Source organism: Artemia sp. Qi Xiang Cuo, chromosome 6 (genome assembly GCF_049724085.1).
Source record: "Artemia sp. Qi Xiang Cuo chromosome 6, ASM4972408v1, whole genome shotgun sequence".
Taxonomy (NCBI): Eukaryota; Metazoa; Arthropoda; class Branchiopoda; order Anostraca; family Artemiidae; genus Artemia; species Artemia sp. Qi Xiang Cuo.
Genome location: NC_142799.1, coordinates 81,516,377 through 81,532,200, shown reverse-complemented (window position 1 = coordinate 81,532,200; position 15,824 = coordinate 81,516,377). Strand labels below are relative to the sequence as shown.

The 15,824-nt window shown below is 33.8% G+C and overlaps 1 protein-coding gene across 1 annotated transcript in view; it reads right to left on the bottom strand.

Moving 5' to 3' along the window:
* Window positions 1-15,824, bottom strand: part of LOC148951657 (cytosol aminopeptidase-like) — a 45,204-nt gene that overhangs the window by 12,701 nt on the left and 16,679 nt on the right. Inside the window, exons 4-6 of the mRNA XM_089091177.1 lie at window positions 12,228-12,408; window positions 7,946-8,092; window positions 3,369-3,560 (exon numbers count right to left, since the gene is read on the bottom strand). Coding sequence (XP_088947303.1) covers window positions 3,369-3,560; window positions 7,946-8,092; window positions 12,228-12,408 — 520 coding nt within the window. The remainder of the gene's footprint in view (window positions 1-3,368; window positions 3,561-7,945; window positions 8,093-12,227; window positions 12,409-15,824) is intronic.

Here is a 15,824-nt window from a genome sequence, read left to right as displayed (position 1 = left end):
ATTCTGTGTATATAATCAACATAACATTTAACATTTTACATATAGTATTTTATGTTCTGGGTATAGACTAACATTCTGTGTATAGAATCAACATAACATTTAACAGTTTACATATAACATTTTAAGTTCTGGGTATAGACTAACATTGTTTGTATAGAATCAACATAACATTTAACAGTTTACATATAACATTTTATGTTCTGGGTATAGACTAATATTCTTTGTATATAATCAACATAACATTTAACATTTTACATATAACTTTTTATGTTCTGCGTATAGACTAACATTCTGTTTATAGAATCAAAATAACATTTAACATTTTACATATACCATTTTATGTTCTGGGTATAGACTAACATTCTGTGTATAGAATCAACATAACATTTAACATTTTACATATAGCATTTTATGTTCTGGGTATAGACTAACATTCTTCGTATAGAATCAACATAAAATGTAACATTTTACATATAACATTTTATGTTCTGGGTATAGACTAACATTCTGTGTATAGAATCAACATAACATTTAACAGTTTACATATAACATTTTATGTTCTGGGTATAGACTAACATTCTGTGTATAGAATCAACATAACATTGAACATTTTACATATAGCATTTTATGTTCTGGGTATAGACTAACATTCTGTGTATAGAATCAACATAACATTTAACATTTTACATATAACATTTTATGTTCTGGGTATAGACTAACATTCTGTGTATAGAATCAACATAACATTTAACAGTTTACATATAACATTTTATGTTCTGGGTATAGACTAACTTTCTTTGTATAGAATCAACATAACATTCAACAGTTTACATATAACATTTTATGTTCTGGGTATAGACTAATATTGTTTGTATAGAATCAACATAACATTTAACAGTTTACATATAACATTTTATGTTCTGGGTATAGACTAATATTCTTTGTATAGAATCAAAATAACATTTAACATTTTACATATAACATTTTATGTTCTGGGTATAGACTAACATTCTGTGTATAGAATCAACATAACATTTAACAGTTTACATATAACATTTTATGTTCTGGGTATAGACTAACATTCTGTGTATAGAATCAACATAACATTTAACATTTTACATATAACATTTTAAGTTATGGGTATAGACTAATATTCTTTGTATAGAATCAACATAACATTTAACAGTTTACATATAACATTTTATGTTCTGGGTATAGACTAATATTCTTTGTATAGAATCAACATAACATTTAACATTTTACATATAACATTTTATGTTCTGAGTATAGACTAATATTCTTTGTATAGAATCAAAATAACATTTATCATTTTACATATAGCATTTTATGTTCTGGGTATAGACTAGCATTCTGTGTATAGAATCAACATAACATTTAACAGTTTACATATAACATTTTATGTTTTGGGTATAGACTAACATTCTGTGTATAGAATCAACATAACATTTAACATTTTACATATAGCATTTTATGTTCTGGGTATAGACTAACATTCTTTGCATAGAATCAACATAAAATGTAACAGTTTACATATAGCATTTTATGTTCTAGGTATAGACTAACATTGTGTGCATATAATAAACATAACATTTAACAGTTTACATATAGCATTTTATGTTCTGGGTATAGACTAACATTCTGCGTATAGAATCAACATAAAATGTAACAGTTTACATATAACATTTTAAGTTCTGGGTATAGACTAACATTCTGTGTATAGAATCAACATAACATTTAACAGTTTACATATAACATTTTATGTTCTGGGTATAGACTAATATTCTTTGTATAGAATCAACATAACATTTAACATTTTACATATAACTTTTATGTTCTGGGTATAGACTAATATTCTTTGTATAGAATCAAAATAACATTTAACATTTTACATATAGCATTTTATGTTCTGGGTATAGACTAACATTCTGTGTATAGAATCAACATAACATTTAACATTTTACATATAGCATTTTATGTTCTGGGTATAGACTAACATTGTGTGTATAGAATCAACATAACATTTAACATTTTACATATAGCATTTTATGTTCTGGGTATACACTAACATTCTGTGTATAGAATCAACATAACATTTAACATTTTACATATAGCATTTTATGTTCTGGGTATAGACTAACATTCTGTGTATAGAATCAACTCAAAATCAACATTGAAACTATAATACAAGTGGGTAAATTTCTTCGGATAGGGTTTTAACATATAGAGAACACATAGGGGGCATTATTTACCCCCTAAGCGTTATTTTATTTTGATATGTGGTATAGTTTCTTTAAAATAAGTTATTAATTTTACTTTGTGGGGTAGGATTATTTAGTATTTGTTTTTTAATTTGTAGCCATGGCTAATAGGACATGTAGGCTAAATAAGTCTATCTATCTATTTAATAACGGTCTGTTCTTCTCACAAAATTGCCCTCAGTGTCTGATGTTCTGATCCCATGCATTCATATTTTTATATTTTATTTTTTTCCATAATATATTTTCTATTCTATATTATACTTTGTTCCTCTACTACCACTGCAGCAGTGAATTAGATAATTTGCAAAATTTTAGCAACAATCCATTAGTAATTCAAAATTTTGTCTTTTTTAAGGGGCAAAAATTTGGATCAGCCTTGACAAACAATCAAAATAGAAAATAAAAAGAATAAAAATAAAAGAATTAAAATATAAAAACAAAGCGGATACCAAGGTCAGCCTGGGATTCCATAAAACAACTAAACAGGGCTCTACAAATAGACCTGGCCAGGATTTTTTTTAAGGGGGCAGGGACTTGGTTATTAAACCCGACATATCTTGGTAAAAGTGAAGAAGAGAGGCTTTTCGCTGAATCAGGAAGTTTTTTAGTTAGATAAAGAATGTATAACGTATCTAAAACGAATTTATAAACGTATAACATATTTATAACATATAAAATATTTACAGTAACGTATTTACAGCCAGAGATAGGACCAAGGAACGTATTTTCAAGCTCAAACTTTTCATACAACGTATTTTCATAAATTCAAAAAATACTAGATGAATCAAACTTTCTAGGATTGATCTAAAGGCCAAATTAGGGTCTAGAAAGGTGTGGTCTTCTAGAGCATTCATCGCAAAGCACACAACTTTTTAAATTTATTAGAAATCGTTGTTCTTAAATGTGACAGGATAGATATATGAGCTTAAATGCACTTTCCAATGCCCTAATTTAGACTGCACATCTATTTCTGAGGTTCCATTCACCTCGCTTTCTGTGATCGCAAAAAGCCACTCATATCCTCTTTTATTATCTTATTTTAATGGCAACTCCGGTTTCCACCACTCAGCAAAACTTTAAAAATCCTACCAGTAAGAGTAGCAATATCAATTATAAACTTAGGATTGAATGTATGAGCATAGCATAGAGCATCGGCCAGAATCAATCTTCCTTCAGCGTCAGTGTTGTCAACTTGTATGGTTTTGCCATTCATAGCGGTTACTACGTCGCCTGGTTTTGTGGCTTTTCCGCTTGGCATATTCTCACATAATGGAATGAATCCTAAAATAGAGTTCGTTGTCAAGGTAGATATACGTTTTTTAGAGAAAAATGAAGTACAAGTTACACAATATAGAAATTTTACCATAAAAGTAGGCGGAAAGCAATTAAAGTTTTTGAATAGCTCAAGTGATGGCTAGTAATTTTTGAGCATTTTAAAGAATGTAAAACAAGACTATTTTCTATTTTATTTCAAAAAAAAAAAATTATTTTTCAATACCGAAACTTTCAATATCATAACATTCCATTTTATTGAAGAATGATGTCCATGCCACATTATAGTTACACTTGTGGATTACGTAAGACTACAGCACCAATTATGTTTCATTTGTATATTTTTAGTTGTGCATTTTTCGACTTTAAAGCGTAAAGTTTATGAAGACCAATCGAGTAAATCCTTACGGCTTATTTTTTTTTTTTATTAGAAAAGATGGAAGTTCAGAATAGTAGTTTTTCTATCTGTAACACAAATCTGGCAAAAGATAAAAAGACTTATTTAGGCAATCATTAAAAGAAATTAGTTATTATGCCCATTTAAAACCCATGTGTTACCATTCATAAATATTAGTTGTTTTTTTTTCAACAACTGCGCCTTGGACCAAAAAATATGCACCTACTACTACCATAACTAATAACTCGCTGCAACACCAAACCGGCTGCGGCCAAAACAGCTGCGCACGCCCCTCCTATATCCCAATCTAATTAAAACCTCCCTCTTTACACTCTCCCAAGAAGTTCCTATTTCCTTTAAATCCTTCCTTGCGACATCCTCCCACCCTCTTCGAGGAAGGACTATTTTTTCTTTGGTTAGCCGAGAAGGACGATCGTTGGGAATCTGTCATCCTTCATCTGCAGATCGTGTCCTAGCCATCTCAACCTTTCTCTCATTATAGCCCCATAAAGCAGGACAGAACCACACTTTATGTACAACTTACTGTTTGAAACACGGTCAGTCAGAGCATACCCGAAACAATCCGTAGACAATTCCTCTGGAAACATTTAATAAGCCTTTCTCTGTGTTTTGGAGCACCTACGTTTCAGAGCCTTACTTGGTTCGCAGAATTTTCTTCCTATTCTTCTAAACTTTTTCAACTGCGAAAAAGCACTACTAGAGAATAATGTTTATTGCCTGAAACCAATGGTAAATGCCTCTAATGTAAAGTTACATGATCTCTTTTCAGAACAATGCGTTTCATTGCAGCCAATTCAACGTCATCCCATTGATTCTGACAGAACAGAGTCACCAGATGCAATCTGCTGCAGAATATAGGCACCAACAGTTGTAATTGGATTAACAACCCAATAGCGTGGATGGACAGCGTAAGCAGGAAAAATGATGGTGTGACCAAGAGTATCACTCCCGGCCGGGAGTAGCCTGCTCGGGAGGATTCTCTTTGGCTTAAAACTGTATAACCCTATATTATTCACTATACTATAGTAAATCTGTAGCTAAAATCTTTACTACTTTGGGAGTTTCACCAGGTTTATAGCATTTTGCCACACGACCGTTTTGACATCGCTGGTTCTGTCTGGTCAACAAAATTCAGTTAAATTGACCTTTTTACATACTCCCCAAATAAAACCCTGACTTGTGGTTAGATACTCTTCGTCTTGACAAGGGTACGGGACAAAAAACAACAAAGAATATTGTAGATCTGTTCATAGGGGCAGAGGCCTGGCACTTAAAAAAACCTGCCAAAATGTTGCTACGTCTTCCAAAATACAACCCAATCGGGGAATGTCTCAAGACATCCTTAGAAGGAGATTCTTCCCTGCCCTCAGTCACATGGTGCATGTATACTTATTGAACTTACTATATACGAATGTTACTATATACGAGTATATAAAAGTTACTATATTTACGTGTTGCTAAAACAAGTAGGTAACAATAATACATAATTTAGCTCGTTGCCAAAATTCTTTCTAATAAACCTTTTTAATAATTTAGCTCATTAGTAAAGCTTTAGAAAGTTTTTGCTACAACTACAAAAAAGAGCCATTCATAGAGCCATAAAATCATTTTCGTGTTATGAAATCTCAGCATAGACACATCAGGCTAGGTCAGAAAGGCACCCCCTAACATTCCTTACATGCTCATGAAATACAGGCTCATAAGGCTGACAGGTTGAAGGCATGTAGAACTTGCAGGTAATAAACAGGAGTCTCATAGATTTGACAACAGGAGTCTATAGTTTATTTATGATCGAATTGCCCTTTTGATGGAATGAATATTTGCAAAATGAACAACTGGCCTTTCTTTGAAAGACAAAAGCATTTTGGAGCGTTTTTACAAGGTTTTAGAAAAGTATCAATTTTCGTGTACGTTTATGCAATTCCTACAAAATATCTTAGTCCAGAAAGGGTTCTTTTTCAGAATGAGCCTGGAAGATAAAGCCCCCTTTCTCCAGAAAAAAAGAGCGTAAAGACATTTTAGGGTAGCATATTTTTGACACCCAACTATGTTAGGAGATTTGTCGCTACTAAGGCCAATACGTTTAACGATGGTTCTATGAATACGCATAACTGAGGTCACTACATTCAACGACACTGAATGTACGAGACTCGTCACTGCTGAGCCCATAGGAAATAGTGCCAAAATTTTCAGCGCTCTTTCCTATGTTCTACATCGTTTAATTTCAAAAAATCTATTGCCTGAAAATTATATTTACCCTCAGATTTCTTTGTTTACTTGGGGGAGGTGGGCTGGGATTTATAGAAATTCTAGCTACCCCTCTTTATTTTGCAGAATATTAGAATATGTTCGCTTAACATATGCTAGAATATGTTCGCTGAATATTAGAACGCTCAACATGCCGCTACAGTTACATGATAAGATACAATATGCAAGATAATACGATATAATATATACAAGACGTAGAATCAGAGGCGGTTTTAGGGGGCTAGAGAGGACACTTGCTCCAGGTGCAGAAATTTTAGGGGCAAAAATTTCAAATAAATAATCAAACAATTAAATAAATAAAAAAAAGTCAGATTTGAATAAATAAGAACTGTGTTAATAAATGAAAAAGTTGTTAGTAAATTAAAATTTTGTTATTATTTGTCCTGAAATTTTTTATACACAGGGGGGGGGGGCTAATCAAGTTATAACCCCAGGCGCGAGACAGACTATAACCGCCACTGCAAAAGATTTAAGAGAAGATAAGAATATAATAAGTTCTGAAGCTGTCGCAGGTAGTTTTAAAATACCCAGCGTTCTTTTCAGTTTTCTAGAATAGGTGGGTTTTCAAAATACTTCATTTTTACCTCTGTTTTCAATTGGGTTACTAAATCTTCTACATTTAATAGATTGGTTACTAATTGTAAGCCAAAATTCATTTAATAATTGGTTCATATATATTTTGTAAACACCATGATTTTTTATGATTGTCAAAGACAGATACCATTTTTAATCAGAATTTTTTTTTTGCCGTTAGGTGTTCCATTGGCCACCATTTTCATAAAAGCAGGACATGTTCTTACGTCATGAAATGAATTACATTGAAATTATATTGACATTATAAGAAATAAATTATATAAAAATAAGCAATTTATTTTTGCCAATTTACGGAGGATCATTTAATTTACTTTGAAAGAATGTCAGTTATATAATTACAAAATTAATAAACGAATTACACTGAGTTTGCGGAAGAAAACAAGCTTTAACCTAAGAAATCCCTAGCATTCAGAATAGACTGCGAAGTGCCTTTGATAATTCGATGTTCGCAAACTTCTTGATATGACTGGATTGATACGAATTCAACTCTATTTGATTTGAAGTGGAATAAAATAAAGTTTTTTTTTCATTTCTCCATTTTTTTTTTCATTTCTCCATTTTTTTTTCTTTCTGTAAGGTTTCTGTCTATGAAATGTGAAATATTTTTCTAACCGATTTAGACCAATTGATACCACTTTACATCACTGTGGTTACAATAGATTTATCACTAACCTTGACGTCAGCATTACTATAAATTCTAGAGTGTTGCTACCATCATCCTGTGGTTCAATCGCAGCTGCCGTAGGACCAACGGGGAAGGGGATCGATCTGGTAAATAAATTCCCACAAAAAATCTGAGAATTACTAAATATCCCACAAAAAAATTATCAAATATAGGTATATTACTAAATGCAACTTCAATGTCAATAATATTATTAATTATATTCATTACATTAATTATTCTATGAATTATATAGTTAAATATAGCTAGCATCATCAGAATCTACTTCAACATCCCATATTAGCTGACTTGAAACGTCGAAATGACAACAAGAAGCTTACAAGGCAATGTTCGTAAAAGCAGCATCTTCAACGAAACGTAATCAAATATTTAATTATTAATGACTAATTATTACAATTAGTTACTAATTAGTAATTTGATTATTTCGCTTACCTTTGACATTAACCGGAAGATTCATAGAAGCAATTGTTTTAATTGCAGCAAAGGTACATGCAGCGCCACCCATGTCACCGCGCATTCTGTCCATCCCTGCCGATGGCTTAATTGATATGCCACCGCTATCAAAGGTAACACCTTTTCCTAGAACACAAATTAAAGTCATTTATTCTAAGATTTTTAGCTCATTAAAACTCTCAAAATGAGAAGGAGCAAGAGCTCCCAGCAAATAATATCTTAGGTAAGCCGCGTGATTTTCCTAGATCCACGCCACAATTTTTTACTTGCCATCCATGTATTTCATGTGTATCTACTTTTTAATGACGGGAGATAGATGGAAGCACATATTTCTAACTCAATGCATTTTAGATGATATATATGTTTTGCTTATTCTGGATACTACTCATACCACATTCCCGGGTACTAGGTAGATTAAAAAAAGATGCCACATTCTTTTTTTGGGGAGGGGGGACGTCTATTTAGTTGTGTAGCAGCTATTTTCTTTAGATGGCAATAACTTTTATATTTATGCTTAAACGACAGGATAAATGATGCCTAGTTATATCAAATCAAATCATCTATTGGAAACAACTTATACTCTCATAGGCATGGCCTAAATATAGTATCTTTATTTAATCAATTAATTATAAATAAGAAAGACAATAACCATGAAAATACAGTCATCAAAATTAAAAATTAGTCAATGAGCAAGAACGCAACAAGCTCATATTTGTCAAAATACAAAAGTAACGGACTGTTAAAAGCACGAACAGAACTCGGCACAAAGCTTGGAGAATAACGCTGTGACCTTGAGTCAACCGGTATCAGTTTTGGAACTTTCACAGTCGCTTCTCTGGAGAGCAAAAACCTAAGATGGACAAAGGGAGGATAATAGGGAGGAAGTTCTTTTAAATGGACTGGAGGAGGAGGGTTGAGCCAAACTTCAGGCGAAGTTTGGCTCACGTTTTGGCACAGTTTCTCACGACGAAGAGAAAGGGGGTCAAGTTCAAATTTTTTTCGATAAAAAAAATTATAGGGGAACGGGGAACCTCCGTAGATGATTTGTAGTAATCTAATTTTGATGACTGTATTTTCATGGTTATTGTCTATCTGAAGCCGTTCAATTTTATCACTTTCTTCTTTTTTCAGAGCAAAAGGTTTACTTAATAAGGATTTTATTCACGCTAAACAAAAAAATACGTCAACTGCCAGGAGCAAACTTGTTTAGTCTAAACACCCTCCCAAAAAAAAAACATTTATTTCGCTGTCGGGCAACAGAAAACGAGATACGATAAAAAAAAAAAGACAGAAGAAAATCAAATGAACATAATAGCGCAGCTTAATCCTACTCAACTTGACGTCACACTTCAAAAAAGAAACTATAACATCACCGTTCTCTCACTACCTAAAAAAAAAAAAAATCCGAGTCACTTGAGCGAACAAATTGCAAAGAATATATTAGCTTAAACCAAAACACAGAGACTCAAACCCTACTTTTAAAACTAGCTGCGTTTTCCTCTGTTAATAAATCACTTGGTAAACTACTATAGCACCCTGGCCCAACATGAGGAATAGAATTAAGATACATTGTTGAAGTTACAAGGTGAGGGCTTATTTGGGATGAGCCGTGTAAGGGTGAGAGTTGAGTGGTTGAACCACTTTTCAAGCTGCGTATTCGTGGAGGCTACAACCAGCCATGAACATTCCACTGAAGCATTGTGACAATAATCCATGCTGATGCTTAAATACAAATAACGCTGAGTTCAAATTAGATACTTAAAAAAAAAGAAGAATGTGTTCAACCCATTTCTATCTCGCTTAAACCCCTTTTTATATCATCACAATGGCAGATCTCAGGATCGCATGAAGCAGATCCAAATGGGTTGGGAATGTACTCACCACTAGGATAATGTGCTGTAAGGGTAAAAAAATATCAGGACCTTATTACGTCAATTGGGAAATACCTCTTTAACTTTCTCATAATTCCAACCTTCCTTGCAACTTTACTGCATATTAGCTTAATGTGGAGTTCATAAATTAGGTTATTAGGTATTCATTAATTAGGTAATTATAAATTAGGTATTCATCTATGAGGACACCAAGATATTTAGCGAACTTTCGTCGTTCAGTTTAAGTATCACAAATTCTTCGTTATTAATCCATGGACAGGGTTGTAACCGTCCGGGATTAATCCTGGGTTTTCAGGGTTTTTTTTTGCAGTCCGGGATTTTTTTTGTGTCCGGGATTTTTGCTAAAAACCAGGATTTTTTCATTAAAAGAGATTTTCAACAATTTTGGCTGTTAGTCTACTATTTTTTTTTTATTTTTTTTCTGTACGATATCACGAATATTCTCTCTTTTTGTGTGTTCCCTCTGGATTTGCGCTTGTACACTGGGGCAACGATTTTTTCGTTCGGGATTTGACTTTTGAAAATTTGACTCCAATGTAACGTCGAGCGGCGAATTCATAACAAAAAAAGCGAGGATTTTTTTTCTTGTCATTGTAGTTCATTTTGCCCCGTGTAATGCCTCGGGCAAAGTTAATCTCAGAAAGGTAATTAAAAAGCGTACGGCATTATACTTATTCTGTTCAAAAGGATACTTATTTCAAAAGGATTCTTTTGTAAGACCAATAGTAGTTTCGCTGTCCGCTTCTGATTGGCGAGACTTTTGCTAAACAGAATAGTAGGTATGGTAAAAGGGAAAGGGACGTGTGAAGACGTGTTAAAAGGAAACTTTTACCGCTTGCCAAGCTATATTGAATATTAGCGCGTCCAAAGTATTTATTTTCTGGAAAAATGGGACGGAAATCTTGGAATTTAGACAGGTCTCCCGTCCATTTTTTACGTTTTCTGGGCAGGAAGAATCAGAGGGTCAGAAAAATGGGACGGAAGTGGTAGTGTGGGCAGCTTTTTTTGAAAAAACTCCAGAAGAAGAGGACAATCAGACACAATAGGGAATGAAAAATAATAGTCGTTGTAAATTGTTTTGAATAGAAAAAAGTTACATTGTCTAACGGATGCTCTAATTTTATATTCTCTAGGTTTTAACTCAAAATAACACATTTTATGAGGATAGCGCCGATGAATATGTACAGATATCTTCTAAAAAAAACACCAAATTTTTGAAAAAACCACCTAGTCTCGAAGAGTATTCCTTTTTCCAGATTTCCGTCCCATTTCCCAAAAATTTGATAGACTGCGCCATATGGCTGGTAAGTGTGACGTGAATTCTTGGGCGGGAAATTAAAATAACAGTGAAGCGTTGATGCGTCGACACATTTTCTGGGAACTCTGGTGAATTGCTTTGATCTAAAATATTTGTCGTAGATCCTACTAATCCATCAGAACGTTTTCACAGAAGTAATACTAGGAATATCGACAATCAGTTGTTAGTTACAACTAGAAACCACGTTTTACCGTACTTCGAATAATGCGTTTTGATTTTTTGTCATCACTGTGCAGTTCTCTGTTGTATAGTCTAAAAACCATGTCTGGGATTTTCCGGGATTTCTTTAGAAGAAAAATCGGGATTTTATTTTTGAGCTGGTGGCAACCCTGTCCATGGATAATGATCGAGATTTCTTGTGCAACCCAAACAGTATAGGTAACTAATAAGAGTGGAAACTGGCGCTAGTATAGTGGAAAAAACATCAATGCTATCTAATATTTGGCGACACTTAGCATTTTTCAAGCTTTGTAATCGTTTTTCTGTCAGGAACTGAGATCAGACACAAATTACTACACTAATTTTATCAACTACATAAATTGAATTAACTACTCTTGTTTTACACTAAGAAAAATGCCAAGTATCACCGAAGACCAGATGGCGTTGAGGATTTTTTTTTACACTAGCGCCAGTTTCCACTCTTTTAAGTTAACCATACTCTTTGGGGTAACTTAGAAATTGTGATTCAGTGTTATGCAACATAGATTTGTCAGCCGTAGTCCATATTTCAGTTTTGCACATATTATTTTGCTTTTCCATAGTTCCAGTTCCGTCATCAATGCCATTTCAAAATGCACATCATTTGCAAACAGTGCTATAACTAACATTATAATTCCACTGACAGAAAAACCAGATCGATAAACCCTCCACGGTTTCACATAAATCCTTAGTAAAGATTTTTTTTTTAATGTTGGACCGAGCAAAGCCCCTTGTGGAACGCCATATTCAACTTTCTTTGTGCTGGACATGGGACCACCAACACTCACTTACAAAGAACAACTATAAGGAGAAAAACCATTTCTACCCAAAGTTAATAAAAGAAATATATTACCAACTAAGGCTAGAGGCTTGCTGTTCCTTTCGCCTGCCATATAGGATAATTCAAGAAACAGAGATGGCTCATCAGATCCTCGGCCAACACTAAGAAAAGATCCCATCTTATTCCTTTCAGCCCAGGCCTTGTCGTGAACATCTACTCCAATCCCTGATTTACCAAGCATTTCTAAGGCATGCTGTAAATATATTTTCTTCGTTATTAATAAACGGAATTTATGTATTTCTTTCTTTTCGTATTTCAGAAAAACAAACAAATAATAACAAATATATTCCCATAAGCGTTTCTACTGCACACAGAGATACCTACAGCTCCCATTCTAGCTGCTACAATACCTAATTTATCAGACGTTTCATAAACATCCTGTAGATGAAATGTGAATAACTATTTACATACTGTAAATAACTAACAAACATAATTTATATTATTTAATACTTTTTTATTTCGGAGAAATAAATAACATGCCCGTTTTTTATCAGCTAATATCTTATATCTTTCGACTAAAAAAAACGTTAAAGAAAACCCGAGGACCCTGATCTCACTTCTCAGGCAATTTTTTGAAAAAATATTTACTCATTCTTCTCTGATCAGTGGTGTAAGGACTTTGATAAATATTTTCATCGAAGTTCTCAGTACAATGTCCAATTGAACTGGAACAATTTTGACTAATATCAGTTACCTCTAATTCTAGCAATTAGCACTTTGATAAAGCAAAAAGCAAAACCATTAGCAAATCGGCGTAACATTAGAGAGGTAGGATTTTAGCAACAAAAAAAAAACAGGTCTAATATGACCAAGTCTTTTGCTGTTTATGTTTCTATTACATGCAAAATCTAAAGTTCAAATTCCAGCTACTAAAATACCAGATTTTTCAAATGCACCAAAATGAGTATTTAATCGTGTGCTATGTTAGAGAACTTTTCCCTAGAGAATTTTTTTTTTAATCATGTAGAACATTAAGAAGACGGTTGGCAAAAATTATATGCACTTTCGACTTTACATCGACATTGCATCAAGTGATCAACTTTGTTTGGCCGAGAGAAGGAACCTCTTGTGCCTTCGTTTCGGTACCAAGACCATGTCTGCTCCCCAATTACGTTCCATCATCCCGTCCGCAACCGATCATCCCGTATAAAATCCCAAAAAGTCTCCAAACAGAAACATGAAAGATACCGCCCGCAACGCAACCCGCCCGCAACCGATCATACCGTATAACATCCCCAAAAGTCTCCAAACTGAAACATGAAAGATATCGCCCGCAAAGCAATTCTCCCGCAACCGATCATACCGTATAAAATCCCAAAAAGTCTTCAAACTGAAACATGAAAGATATCGCCCGCAACGCAACCCGTCCACAACCGATCATCTTCGCAACCAATCATCCCGTGAAAAATCCCAAAAAGTATCCAAACTGAAACATGCAAGATATCGCCTGCAATGCAGCCCGCCCGCAAACGATCATCCCGTATAAAATCCCAATAAATCTCCAAACTGAAACATGAAAGTTATCGCCCGCAACGCGTCCCACCCGCAACCGATCATCCCCACAACCGATCATACCGTATAAAATCCCAAAAAGTCTCCAAACTAAAACATGAAAGATATTGCCCGCAACGCGACCCGCCCGCAACCGATCATACCCGCAACCGATCATACCGCATAAAATCCCAAACAGTATCCAAACTGAAACATGCAAGATATCGCCCGCAACGCAACCCGCCCGCAACCGATCATCCCCGCAACCAATCATACCGTATAAAATCCCAAAAAGTCTCCAAACAAAAAAATGCAAGATATCGCCTGCAACGCAACCAGCCCGCAACCGATCATCCCGTTTAAAATCCCAAAAAGTCTCCAAACTGAAAATGCAAGATATCGCCTGCAATGCAGCCCGCCCGCAAACGATCAGCCCGTATAAAATCCCAATAAGTCTCCAAACTGAAACATGAAAGATATCGCCCGCAACGCGACCCACCCGCAACCGATCATCCCCACAACCGATCATACCGTATAAAATCCCAAAAAGTCTCCAAACTAAAACATGAAAGATATCGCCCAAAACGCGACCCGCTCGCAACCGATCATCCCCGCAACCGATCATACCGTATAAAATCCCAAAAAGTCTTCAAACTGAAACATGCAAGATATCGCCCGCAACGCAACCCGCCCGCAACCGATCATTCCCGCAACCGATCATCCCGTATAAAATCCCAAAAAGTCTCCAAACAAAAACATGCAAGATATCGCCTGCAACACAATCAGCCCGCAAACGATCATCCCGTTTAAAATCCCAAAAAGTCTCCAAACTGAAAAATGCAGGATATCGTCCACAAAGCAACCCGCCCACAACCGATCATCCCCGCAACCGATAATCCCGTGTAAAATCCCAAAAAGTCTCCAAACTGAAACATGAAAGATATTGCCCGCAACCGATCATACCGTATAAATTCCCAAAAAGTCTCCAAACTGAAACATGCAAGATATCGCCAGCAATGCGATTCGCCCGTAACCGATCATCCGCGCAACCGATCATCCCGTATAAAATCCCAAAAACTCTCCAAACTAATTCCCATCCCCGCTAAACATGAAAGGTATCGCAAGAGTTTTGTTCCGAATTTTGTTAAGTTGTACAATAGCCAGGAAAACTAGTCACTAATTTTATTTTTCATTTTTGACTTTTTAACTGAGTTTTGACTCATCTTTTTTTTTATGTATTTTGTTTGGATTATGTTTGATGTGAAGGTCAATGGATATGTTTGACGTGAAGGTCAAATTCTTTCGATATGATATATATACATAAATACATATACTTTTACTCCCCATGTATTTTTTCTGGTGCCATTATGGAAATTTTTTATCACGTCTGAACGTCAACAAATTCGGTCTGTCTTTTTCAAATTTTGTAAGTATTTTCTTCGTGTTCCTATTTGGTCTTGTAACAGTTATATCTCCAAACGTTACGGTGTTTTTGAGATATGTGATAAGATGGATGTTTTAGAGGGAAGATCTGAGTCAGTCGTAGATTTTCTGTTGGGATGTATTAATCGTTTGTGAGTCATTGTTAGTGTATCTTTTTAGTTTTTGTGATGATAAGAGTTTATATTTTGTTTATATAGTGCTTGTAAATGTTTATAAATTTCTTTTTCCATACTCCTCTAAGTGCATTTTTTGTATGTATAGAGGGTTCAAATAAATTATTATTATTATTATTATTATTATATATATATATATATATATATATATATATATATATATATATATATATATATATATATATATATATATATATATATATATATATATATATATATATATATATATATATATATATATATATATATATATATATATATATATACATATATACATAATAATAATAATAATAATAATATGTTTGAACCCTCTATATATATATATATATATATATATATATATATATATATATATATATATATATATATATATATATATATATATATATATATACTAGTGATATTTATGACGTAAAATTCAAATTCAGCAACCATGCTGTGAAAGAAATTTTAAAATTAAATTCTATTCTATTCTAAGTGATATTTGTCCCTAATTTTGCGT